At 46.3% G+C, this 13,113-nt stretch overlaps 1 protein-coding gene across 3 annotated transcripts in view; it reads right to left on the bottom strand.

Annotated features, from left to right (window-relative positions):
- GATB (glutamyl-tRNA amidotransferase subunit B) overlaps positions 1-13,113 on the bottom strand; it is a 77,068-nt gene that overhangs the window by 18,541 nt on the left and 45,414 nt on the right. For all 3 annotated transcript variants that reach the window (XM_060299697.1, XM_030878226.2, XM_060299696.2), the window contains 2 exons: positions 12,739-12,783; positions 10,574-10,763 (listed from right to left, as the gene is read on the bottom strand). In XM_060299697.1, coding sequence (XP_060155680.1) covers positions 10,574-10,763; positions 12,739-12,783 — 235 coding nt within the window. The remainder of the gene's footprint in view (positions 1-10,573; positions 10,764-12,738; positions 12,784-13,113) is intronic.

The raw sequence follows: 13,113 nt of genomic DNA, 5'->3' as shown, positions 1-13,113 counted from the left end.
GATTTGGCAAAACCGAGAAATGTGGCTAAGCCCAGCCCTTGTTTTTCAATGAAGAAAATAAAAACATGTTCCACCCACATGTGAGAGGCTGAAGGTTCCAAATGCATTTTAAACAGTAGGTTTCCCCTACCTGCTGAAATTCAAATCAAACCACGCTTTCCTTAAAATATTCCTTTTTAACTTTATATTGCAGGTAAGGCTCTCACCCTCGCTCCTTTCAGAGAAACTTCATTAACCAAAAGAACATTCTGGAAAAATACGATACTGGGAAGAAGCGAGGCACACTAACAAAAGTGCTCTCAATGTTTCGTGATTGTAGATGCTGTAATAAACACACAGGCACACAGCTGCTAAAATAGAAATTCCGTAAAAAAACGAAAACAAAAACGAACTACGTGCCCTTTATAACAGTTGCATTCTCTGGTGACAAGCCTACTGAATCATCCCATAATCATCTCCTGAATCTCTTTTCAAGCTGATGGTATTATTCTGCTCATGCTAAACCTGGGCAAAGGCCACCTCAGCAGCCAAAGCTTGACTACAGATAAAGGCAAATTCAGGCAGCATGAAGAGAAAGTTCTGTTTAACTTATGGAAAAGTATTCAAATTTCCACAATGGCACACAAACCACTGGAGAGGGAGAAAACCGGCTACCGGCCCAAATCACATAAGTGGGATTCCCTTTGTTCTAACCCAGAGAGGCTGGCCTGCTGGTGAAAAGAGCTGTCAGGAGGACTCTGCTTTGCCGAGGAAAGGTATTCTAAGTCCACCTAGAAATACTGAACTCACAGGCCTGGCTGAGTTGCTGGGACGTGATGAATATCTATTCCTCTACCCTTGGGTGGTTTTGTTGTTGGATGGATAACATGGCAAGTCAGATTTCTGTTTGTCTTTTCGTGTCAGTGCTGTGAGGCAGCCTCTCTGAGCTGGGGCTGTGCTTCACTGGGGGATATGTGGGTTCAGTACACAATCTGCAATGGATGGGAAAGTCTGCGATCGTGACAGGGCGAGTTGTAGGCAGCAGGGCTGCAGGAGGCCGAGCTGTCCCCGCCCGGAGAATGACAGATGGATGCAAAGTCACACATGGGCTGCCCGCTCGGGCTCTTTACATCAGAAGCCCGCTTACCAAGAGAAAAACACAGCATTCTAGGTAAGGCCTTCTTCGTTTTTCTGTGAGATTGGCAAATGCTTGGCCCAGATCTCAGGAGCCCCTGTGAACATGGCCGCGCAGCCATCTGGTTTTCTTGGGAAAACAATGGACCAGTTAATTCCCTTACATGAAAACCATATTATGAGCAACGCAGGGGAATTCCCAGGCAGTCCAGTGGTTAGGACTCTGCACTTTCACTGACAAGGGCACGGGTTCAATCCCTAGTCGAGGAACTAAGATCCCACAAGCCACGTGGTGCAGGCAAAAAAAAAAAAACAAAGAGCAACGCAAAAAGGCCACTGCATTAGGGAACCCTTAATGTCCTTCTCAGAGGCAACAAGCCAGCACTAATCTATCCCACATCAGACAGAGCTGAACCTTCAGCTACACAGGGCGTCAAGTCTCCCGGCCGACTATGTCTCAAACTGTTCCTTCAAGAGATAGCCCGGGGCTTCCCTGGTGGCACAGTGGTTGAGAGTCCACCTGCCGATGCAGGGGACACGGGTTCGTGCCCCGGTCCGGGAAGATCCCACATGCCGCGGAGTGGCTGGGCCCGTGAGCCATGGCCACTGAGCCTGCGCGTCCAGAGCCTGTGCTCCGCAACGGGAGAGGCCACAACAGTGAGAGGCCCGCGTACCGCAAAAAAAAAAAAAAAAAAGAGAGAGATAGCCCAAGTGGCATGGACAATTGGTCCTCGCTTTTGTGTAACACCAGACACTCTTTACAGCTCTGCGACTAACTGGGAAGCATCCTTTTCACATTTTAATCAAATTTCCCAAAGCATCCCATGACACCCAAAGCCAATGCCAGGCCAGCCTCTTGGATGCAGACACGAACCCTCCACTGCCAGTGGGTCTGTCCGCTGGTCACTGCTGGGGTGAGGCAAGGCAGAGGGGTCACCTTCCCTTCCCTGCTGCTTTGGGAAGGAACCTTACCCACACTTGCATCGGGCCCTAAAGCCAGGTGCCCCGCAGCCGACTTTTCCAGCCTACCTTCAGAGATGACCAAATGCCAGAAGACTATCTTGCTGCAAGAGGAGGAAGGCTGATTTCTCAACTGCCATTCCTGTCCTAAGTCACACACCCTGGGAATCTGATGATAGGCAGGATGAGGCTGGACTATATTTAGAAGGCGAATGAAACCCGATAGAGACAGCTGCCCGGTGGCAGACTCGGAGAAGAAAAAGGCCACAGAGCACACGTTATGGGACAGCTGGTTATGTGGCAGGGAGTGACCCGTCAGCTACGGGGACCCTGGCTTTATTGCCTGAATACCTGCTACACGGGGATCAGCGGGCAGCCCTGCGGGGGGAAGGGTGGGGACGGCACGTGGCTACTGCTGCTGCTAATGATGTTAATAGTAGTTTCAACAGCAACAATAATGGGTGCTTTCTCTACATTAACTCATCCAGTGCCAACGACGACTCTGTGGGCGAGGCACTAGTGGAATTCTCTTTTACAGATGGGGACGCTCTGAGCACTGACTTGCTTGAGGTCCCACGGTGAGAAAACAGTACAGCTGGGACTCTGCAGCCTGTGCTATCACCCTCTGGGTTCCGCTGCCGCTGACAAAGGACAGTCACATCCCCGCCTTCCTGGGGACTGAAACTGAGCACCCGCCAGGGCTGGGCACAACACGAGGCAACTTGCCCATCCAAAGAATGCACTTCCCCACCACTTGCATGATTTTGAGAGCTGCCAGCTGTTGAAAGGTTCTTAACATATTAAAAATGTAGCAAAGGCCCTCAGCAATTAGCTTAGAAATTAGGAGGAGAAAATGGTGAGTTCAGGTGCTGCCATTGCCAGGTTACACCTAGACCACGTGGTGCTCTCCGCCGCGGCTGACACACACCAGGTCGGGGGGGGGTAGGGAGAGGAACGGTGGCACCCCCCATACAGCGCTTCCGGGGGGACAGGAGGGTGGCCGGAACACCCCCGGAGCCTCTCTCCTGCGTCCCTCCACACCCCTCCCCAGAGAAGTCAGGGAGCGCACCTGCGTGGGTGCTGCCTGATTCTGCAGCATCCCTGTCACTGCAAAACAAACCGTTGTCACTCACATAGTTTCGGCGTCAAGCACATGGTATTTCCTCGCACTCTGGCTCCTCCGATGCGGGTGACTCACGCACGAGGTTATACCTAACTGGGCAGGTCGTGCTGTGGGGGGGAGTGGCTGACAGCTCGGGGGACCCCGTACCCGCAACTGAGTGACAACAGCTCCGCCTGGGCTGCACTCACAGGAGCCAGGAGGAGTAGCCCTAAGAAGGGAGGTACCCACAGGGGCCACGCCACGGGAAGAGGGCCCGGCATCTGCACGTCGACGGGAGCTCTGTGCTTCCACATTACTCCTGTGAGTCTAATCCTTCTTACAAGGTGAGAGAAAAAAAGAACTCGGACCCAAAACTTTGTGAAACATGGCCCTGAAGATAACATCACTGCTAGTGTTGGGGTGGAAATGGAAATGAGGTGATAGGAGGCCCCTACGAGGGGCGGCCATGGGAGGGACTGGGACTTGCAGTGGGGCGGGAGGGGGGGTCTCTGCTGTGAACGGCCTCCCTCTGCTTTTCACGGAAACAAGGAGGGGCTGTGGAAATCCTTCAGTGAGAGAGAAGGGAAAAAAAAAGACTCATCCAGAGGATTCATCAGTGGGGAAAACAAAAGGTAGTTAATTGGTGGTGTGAGGCTGGCACAGAAAACACCGCTCTCCACCGAGTGTGCGGAGGAAGCTGGAATCCTGAACCATCACTGCCACTTTCAAGCAGCTCTGAAACTGACTCTTTAGCCTGACTCAAGGAATACATGGTTAGATGGGTCTACAGTCCTATTCTGGTCCCCACAATTTCCACCTCTGGGTCACGTTCCCAGAGAGCTTGGGAGCCCCTGAAATCTGAGCGAAACTCCGGTTCCATCCATTTCACTTGTGCTCTGTTCCCAGCAAAGCCGGGAAGCACACACCTCTGAGCTGGACTCCGGGAGCGTTCTCACTGACCCCCGGCTTAGACGCACGGAAATGAGTCTACATTCTCTGTGATGCATTCACTCCAGGAGAGACGTTGAGAGAAATCAATTTGAGAGGAGGACTTTCCCTTGGACAATCAAAATCCAAATAATTCAGGTAATAAAAGTTGACAGCAGACAGGCATAACCAAAGATTGCGAGAATCGGACACAAAGAGGATGTTGTCAAGAAATCAATTCTGATGGTAATCACACTTCAGTGAGCCTAAAACCACTGCTGTCAAAATGGTCCCAACACGGACGAAACCTGTGTTACTCAGCTGAAGCTTTCTGTTAACTGTCCCCAAAAGGAAACCTGTCTACTGTATAGACAGGAAATGAGGCTTCGGGATGGGCTGGGGACAGAGTCCCTGAGAGTCCCCAAGGCTGGCGCTCAGGACTGCACCCCCCAGTGGGCAGGTGCCTGGGCCCAGAGGGGACTCACCTCAGAAAGCCCCTTGCCATTTGCACCTGAAGTGAATGAACTGTGGGTTTTGCGGGAGTCAAGTTAGAAGACGCACCTTTTGATTCGACTTGACCAGAATAAAAACATGGGTTATTTTTTCGGTGCACAGACTAACCGTGAAAGCACCCTTAAGCTGACGAGCACTGGGGGCAATTTTATAAAATGAACAGTAAAATCGATTTTGTAAAGTGCATGAAGCTGAAATATGGTGAGCGATGGTGTTGACCAAATGGATTTTCCTTCAGCTGTGGTTACACGGTGAGTCCTCTGCTACTCAATAAGTCTGGGCGGTTAAAAGCAGTCCATAAGGTTCAGTTGCTTTTCTAACTATTAGCTTTAAAGCAGTATTACCTATGGGATAGACAGATATCTATCACGGGAAATTATTTTATAGGCAATTCATCCAGACAGAAAACCAGGCCATTTCAAGGTAACGAGAGACCCAGAGCAAAACTCTTGGAAAACAATCCATTCGACAGCCAACCATCATGATATCCTTTCTGTTTCTTTGTTCCTCGGAGACATCTTACTCTTTCCATGATGTCAGAAACAAAAGATTATGACTTTAAATGGGGAATAACCAGCTGGGCAAATGAATTTGTTCGAATAAGACCACATATCTTGAGGCTGCACACAAAGACGGACAGACACATAGCAGAAGTCACTGACTCGGAGGGTAATCACATCTCCCTCCAGTCTCACAGAAGCCATGCTGGATTTCTCCTAAAATTCTGCCCTGCGTGGCTCCTGATGTGCTAGCAGCTGTCTGGTGCTCTTGCACCCTGGCAGCATGTTCTTGGGAGTCTGGTCAGCTGTATGTAGACTTTTTAGATTCCGTGAAGACGCTGCTGTGCCTGTCACCTTTTGGGGAAGTGACTCGTTCCCCTCCTCTTTCCTCTGGGCAGGGAACAGCTTCAGGTAACTTCTCAGAGTCCTCCCAGCTCCTCAATGCCAGAGGTGAGATCTGGACTCAAGAGTGTCTGTCTCAGGACTTCCTAGCAGTCCAGTGGTTAGGACTTTGCCTTCCAATGCAGGGGGGTGCAGGTTGAATCCCTGGTCAGGGAGCTAAGATCCCACATGCCTCGGGGCCAAAAATCCAAAACATAAAGCAGAGGCAATATTGTAACAAATTCAATAAAGACTTTAAAGATGGTCCATATCAAAAAAAAAAAAAATCTTGAAAAAAAAAGAAAGAGTGTCTGTCTCGACTTGTGTTGCCAAGGGGGAGGGGGGAGTGGGGGAGGGACGGAATTGGAATTTGGGATTAGCAGATGCCAACTATTACATACAGACTGGATGGATAACAAGGGCCTACTGTATAGCACAGGGAGCTATATTCAATGTCCTGGGATGAACCATAATGGAAAAGAATATAAAAAAGAATGTACATACGTGTATAACGGAGTCAGTTTGCTGTACAGCAGAAATTAACACAACATTGTAAATCAACTATGTGTCAGGAAAAAAAAAAAAAAGAGTGTCTGTCTCTTAGTGTGTTAACCCACTGGCCTGCAGGGCTCCTCAGGAGAATTAAACACAACACAGAAAAGATAAAGCTCTTACATCTGACAACAGCATAGGGCACTGTGGTGAGTACAGTGGGCTCTCAAGAAACACTGAATTGAGGCTGCTATGTCATTCCTCCACTAAACCTCCCACGACAGATGACACTGAAATCTGTCCACTGAATTCATACACAGCCAGCCACCCTGTGAGCTCAGATGCATTCTTACCAAGTGCATGACACAAGGAACTGGGCAAAATCATCCCACACAACCTACAAACCCCATGCACTATGTGGAGGCCCTTCTCAATGATTCCGTCAGAAGGGGCCAAGTACCTAAGGCAGAAAGTCTAAGAAACAAAATAAATAAAACTGCAGAGAAGAGCTTACATTTCTTTCCTCTGACTTAAATTTTCTACTTGGAAAATGAATAAAATCTCTGCTTTTCATTGGAGTTGACTGATTTTCACTAAATTCAGTAGACAGCACTTTTTATGTTTATTTATAGGCAGGCTGGTATCTTAAAAACCTAGAGGGGTGGGCAAAAGTTTTAAATAGACTGATTTCTATGGCTCCGTTTCATGAAGCATCAGTGGGGCTGGAGAAAGCATTAATACCCACAAAAGTAAACATTCTGTTTTCTCTGTTAGGTGAGTGAAAACAGCAATGAACTTGAAACATTATTTCCACTTGGCCTTGTGGCACATTGTATGTGCCAGCAGGCAGAAGCGCTTGCAAGTAAAGAGTCTGGGCCCTGCAGTCAGCTCCCTCACAGGCCTGATGAAGTCACTCAGTGTCTTACACTCAACCACTCAACCACAGAGGTGATGTTTCCTCACCGGGAAAATGGGGTGATGGATGGTACCGGCAGCAGGGGGTGCTGGGAAGATGGATTAGAAAGTGGTCTGCTGTGAACCGCACAACCTGCTGTTAGCCAACAGCCTCGACTCTGCGCTGCCTATCAAGCCAATGACAACAATTCGTTTGCGTTCCAAGTCCAGCAAAGCAAGGTTTAGGAAGAGATGCCCCCAAAGAAAACACCTGGGATTATCTACCAGAAAAACGTACCTGCATATAACCTTGACTGTTCTCATAATTAATCCTGGATACACTGACTTAGAGAAGAACTTGCTGTGCTTCCGCTACTAGAATCTCTCAGTTTTCAAAATCCTAATGCTGTGATCTCAGCTTCCATTATGTCCATTCCATAATCCTTACAAATGAGGTCAGAAATCAAGGGAGTCTGACACAAGATAGGGAGGAAAGGTTAGCTCACTAGGCTGAAGTTTCAGGTGGGACATGATACTTTTCATGAGGCCAGAGGAAGAAACAGTCATACAGGTTACCTGTTGGGAGGGGATTATCAGACGGGTTTAAGAGATGAAACCAGAATGCAGATATTTAATGTCCTAAAGAAACCCGTTCAGAAAACAAGAGTCAGAGAGACCAAGTGACCTGAGGCTGGTCACGGCACATGGTGAGCTTAAGGCGGAAACCCCAGGCTTCTCCCCCGGAGCTCAAGGACACAGGTACCACCCTGTGATTTGCTGGGCTGTCAAAAGGGTGGTTTATGTATCTGACCTTTGGAAACAGGGATGCTTTATCAGGAACACTGCTTCTCCCAGGACCTTCCTGAGTATTGTGACAGTACTCTATTCATCCACTTACCTGTCCATCTGTTCACTGATGCCTACTGTGTGCCAGACTTTGTGGTGAATGCTAAGATAGACTTATATTAGAGTTTTGTAAATGCCAAGGAGAAATGATCAATAGGCAATTCAGCGCTCACCACACAGTAGGACGACAAGATAAATTAAAGACTAGAGTTGTACAACACAGGGAAGATAGCCAATATTTTACAGCAACTATAAATGGAGTACAACCTTGAAAAACTGTGAATCACTGTATTGTACACACCTGTAACTTATATAATATTGTGTATCAACTATACTTCAATTAAAAAAAAATTAAAGACTAGAGTTAAGTTCTGAAGTTTTTTTTAATCATTTGTGGGTAAGGCCTGTGCGGGGTTGGGTATGTGCTTAATGTTTAATTTAATAAGTGACCCAAAGGCAGGAGTGTGGACTCGGAGCTCTGCAGAGCAGACCTCCACCACGGCTACTGATTTAATGAATACTCCTGGGCACTCTTTAAATTGAAAGAGAGTTCATCAGATCTGTGCATCTGCCCTTCTCAGCAATCTGTTGTGTTTCTGAGGAAGGGAGGAAACAACGTGAACAGACCATTTTCGGGTATGTTACGAGTAACTCAGCTTCCAGTGATTATCAAGTCATCAAGGGCTCAGGATGCCTAATTTCAGGAAAAAAAATTTGTCTGAATCATCTTCTTTCCATTCCTACTAAGTTCTCTTCTCAACCGTCTTGAAAATTTCAAGTACTAGCCATTGAAAGAAAAAGAAAAAACCAAAATGAGTCACCTACTACATTATCTGCAAGCTATAAAAATAAGCATATTTTTAGTATATCAAAAAAAACAAGTCCCTATAAAACTGGCTCAAAAACCACCTCCTTCTTGAGAGTTTTCCCCTCTGTTCCATCAAGGTAATCACTACCTCCTCTGGGCTCCCAGCCTACATCACACATCTATCTAGTGCAGTCTGCCCTGGGGACTGGTTAGTTGTAGTGTCATCTGTACATATTCCTGGAGAGCAAACAAACAAAAAGGAGAGTCCCTGATCCTGTCTCAGTACCTGCTACACAGGAGATGCCAGTAAAAGTGCTGTACTGAAGAGATCAAAAATAAGTTTCCCTAAACAGGGCCTTTAAACTATGAAAACAGAGACTCACTCACTTGCCACCCTCAGCAACCATCTATCCAAGACCTCCTAGGCTGTGGCACTTGAAGGTCACGGGAGCAGAGCCTGGGACACAGACACAAGTGCGAATGTGCCTCTGCCTCAGAGAACTTGCTGGCGGTGAGGGTACTATCCCTGGGGCTGAGAAGCCTCGGTCTGTGTCCTCCCATCCCTTATTTAATTTGGCAAATCCGTTATGAAATGCAGGACTGGAATTTAGCATTTATTATTGAGTCTGAAGTTTATTTCAAGTGGGCTGGAAAGTCAAGATGGTGGGGAAGATGTGTAAGACTAAAACTCAGGTTTGTTAAATCAACTGAGGAACAGGCCGTGACTTGCCAGAGGTTTCAGGTTAAGAGGTGCTCTGAACAAGAAGCTCACTAACTGATTCCTACAAAGAGTTGGCAGTCAGCACTGCTGATGTGCTAATCTGTGCGGAGTAATGGAGCAGAGGGAGAGGATGAAACCGTCCTCGCCCTCAAGGCACTGAACGAAATACACTAACAAAGAATTAAAATACAGTGACATAATCACCTCAGAGGTGTGAATAAGATACAACAGCAGCCCATGGGAGGTGGTGAGCAACTCTGCCTAAAGCAAGAGAAAATAACCCATCGTGTCTAATCACTGGTGGTGAAAGAGGGTTCATGTGCATCTCGCACAGAACACCTATTAGCCGGAAAGCCTGTTAGGATTCGTGTGTTTTTCCAAGGTCGAACTAACAAAACTGAGTTTTGTATACTCTGGATACTTTTCAAATGAGCTGATCAATGGATGATAAAGAGAGACTCATTCATTCAACAAGCATTCGCTCGCCTACCTTGTACCAGAAATGGCCAAGTTTTGTTATTGAAGTATATACATATGTATACGAATAGGAATATTCTAACATCCCTACATAGTTATTATCAGTCAATTACAATGCAAAACCCAGCGTTTCCAGGGATTCTGCGCTCCACACGATGAGTGTGGCAGACACCTCATCCCCGAGAGATGCAGCAGAGAAACTTTCCTCATCCTCCCTGACAGACAAGCTGTGACGAAATGCCACTCTCACAGACGCTGTGTCACTTTAATGTTGCCGTGATAAAGGAAACTGCAAAGCCCAACAGCCCTGGCAAGGACAGAAAATCCCTGAGCACATCTCCATGGTGTCAGATTCTTAACAGCCCCTTCAGATGCATCCTCTAAGGACCAACACTTTTAGTCAGAGTTTTCAGCATTTCATGTGGAATAAATGTTTCTTCTATAACTGGTAAAACAACTGGCTGGCTTTTTGAGAACCCCACTTCCTGCCAGACTCTGTCATGTCCAATACTGCCAGACATCTAGAAAGCCTATATATTGATTTCCTTTTGTCCTGCAGACGCAAGGGAGAACACTCATCCATAACATTTGGACTGTCTTCAAGAAGCCTCCACGGCCGCTGTGAGCAGCTCTTCGTGTCTACACACAAGGAATGACTGACACGAGATCCTGTCTCATCTTCTGGTTTTCGGAGGAGCATTTACCAAAAAGGCTGGTGAGGAAGGTTAGCACGCCTGGTTCTACGGTACAGCTGAAGGCATGGGCCACTGCACCTAGAGCCCCCTGAGGAGCATCCCTCGCCCCTGCTGGGCTGATCGCAGCCTCTGATCAGTACCCACCAGCAAGGCAAAGCTGTGCTCCGGCAGCATCCCATACTGTTGCACGAGCTTCTCCCGGGTCACGCGGGGCAGCTCGGGAAGCTGCTCCCGGAGCTGGTCGATGTTGATCACCTGCTGCGGGTCTGTGCCAGGGGGCAGGGACCCCGAGTCGTAGAGCAGCAGCGGGGGCAGGTTGGGCTCCGGCATTAACCTGGCACACAGAGGAGATGGCATGACTGAGTATTCAGTTTAGCTGGAAGAAACAAACCTATCGTCAGTATGAAAGTGTGTGTCTGGATGCCATGTTACTTGCAAATATTTTCCAACATCCCATAATATCAAGTCTCCTAGCTTTCCAGGAACTAGTCCTTATACAAGTGTAAGGTCAAAATGACCAAATCCACCACTCTCTATGCTTAAACGAGCATTAAGTGAAAAAGGCACAGCACCATGTTGATGCCACACTGTGGTTTGTAATTGTGGATAAAGTATATATTCATAAAGACATAGGCTGGAAAAAATAGGACCAAATGAGAACAATTTACTTTTTAGGAAGAAAGACTATAAATTTAAAAATATTTTTAGCAGTATTTGTGTAACAAATGAAAAGTCAAAGAAAAAGAAAACTTTCTTTCTTGAGAAGTGCAAGAAATAAATGGATTTTGCCTAAATAAAATGTAGAAGCTAGGGGAGAAGGAGGAATGAATAAAGGGAGTATAAGGGATTTTTAGGGCAGTGAAACTATTCTCTATGACACTGTAATGGTGGCTACATGTCATTATACATCTGTCAAAACCCACAGAATGGACAACATAAAGCACAAACCCTTATGTAAACTATGGACTTTACTTAATAATAAGGTATCAATATTGGTTCATTAATTTTAACCAAGGTACCACACTACACACTAATGCAAGATGTTACCAGAGGAACCTCTGTGTGTGTGGGGGCGGGGGGATACGACACATACCAAGGAGTATATGGGAACTCTGTAATCTCCACTGAGTTCTGCTGTAAACCTAAAACTGCTCTAAAAAAGTCAACTAATTTTTAAAAAAATGTGGAAGCCGCACCGCTGCATATACTCTTGTGAAATAAAGATGTCCTTCCCTCTGTTCTACTCTAACGTTTTCTCTCTGCCCATATTTGTCAAAGGGCTTATGCAAAAGCAGGGTAATGCAGAATGGTGGCTCCAACGTAATAGCTCAGAAGGGCAAGCAACCCATCACCTCAATGCCAAATCTGTGCTATGAATTAGTCTGACTTCTGAAGGCAAGAGGAAACCAAAGGGAGGCTTCCTGAATCCCATCTGTTAACCTAAGAGACAGAGCTGAAGCCACTGGCTGTGCTAAAAGCCAACTCCACGCTCAGTGAGAAAGCAGCATAAACAGAGTAGGGGCGACAATGGAAAACAAAGAAGTTCTTAGGAAGAACAGACTGAACCTAGAGGGATCACTATAATTAGAACAATGGTGACTTTGACAGACACACAAGAGGAGTCCTTGAGGTGACATGCATTCTAAGGGTTTGTGAGCTTTGTCTTTCCTAAATCTCGATGCTATATTTGTTCCTCATTGACAGCAATGGCTACTCTTACCTCTTCCTGCACTTCGCAAAGGAAAGTGCCAACCCCCACCACTTTGTTGCTTAAATCTTTAATTTTTGCAGTCTGCTAAACTGGGAAGAAACAAAAGTCTCAATTTATTGGAAGCTATTCTTATTATTTGCTTTATTTCTGGATCTCAAATGAGGCCTAACGTGTTAAACAGCATCACCTGAGGTTTGAAGGGAACTGCCATTAACATATACATCTCTTTTTTCTACCTTCTCACAGAACTTCAGTGTTACTGCATTAATTACTGAACATGAGAATAAGAACAGCCTAGGCCCCACCCCACAACTGCCATCCTCTTAGCTCAATTATGAAAACTCTGACACAGAGGTGAGTGAACAAGTGTTTTCCAGCTGTTGAATCCTGTCAAATAAGGTACTCCAAGGCTACCAAATCAAGAAAATACTCTTCCTCTCAGTGTACACGTAAAACAGGAAGCCTAGATTTTCCATTATGCGACAACAACAAGGAAAAGTGGTTCCTAAAAGCAATCTAGGATCATTATGTTGGTCTGTAAGTGGATCTGGAATATGACCCAAATATAGAATGGTGTTTTGACAAGAGGAGTAACCACCTGTAGTCTTGTTTTCCTTCTTTGTCTCTCATCGGCACGGTGCACCTGTGACAGTTAAATGAGAAAACATTTTAAAATGCTGCATGCAGCGTCAGCTAGTGTAGATGCAGACAGGGGTTCCCCTACCAATAGGGAACCCAGGGGATTCAAGCTCCTCAGCCTTCCTTGGGAGACACTTTCATGAATACATTGCAGAAATAATATTAAAGAAAGACAAATGTTTAGCATGATAATTAAAGAAAAAGAACAGAAAAGAAATTGCTTCAACGTTTCCAACATTTAACCAGCTCAAACTCTAGGCTCTTGAGCTTTTTTCCCCAGTCTTCTGTTAAGTGTATAAAATCCTCAAAATTCAGAGTCAGAAAGTTAGACTCA

This window comes from Globicephala melas, chromosome 5 (genome assembly GCF_963455315.2).
Source record: "Globicephala melas chromosome 5, mGloMel1.2, whole genome shotgun sequence".
Lineage (NCBI taxonomy): Eukaryota > Metazoa > Chordata > Mammalia > Artiodactyla > Delphinidae > Globicephala > Globicephala melas.
Note: the sequence above shows the minus strand (reverse complement) of the source record. Positions and strands in the feature narration are given on the sequence as shown.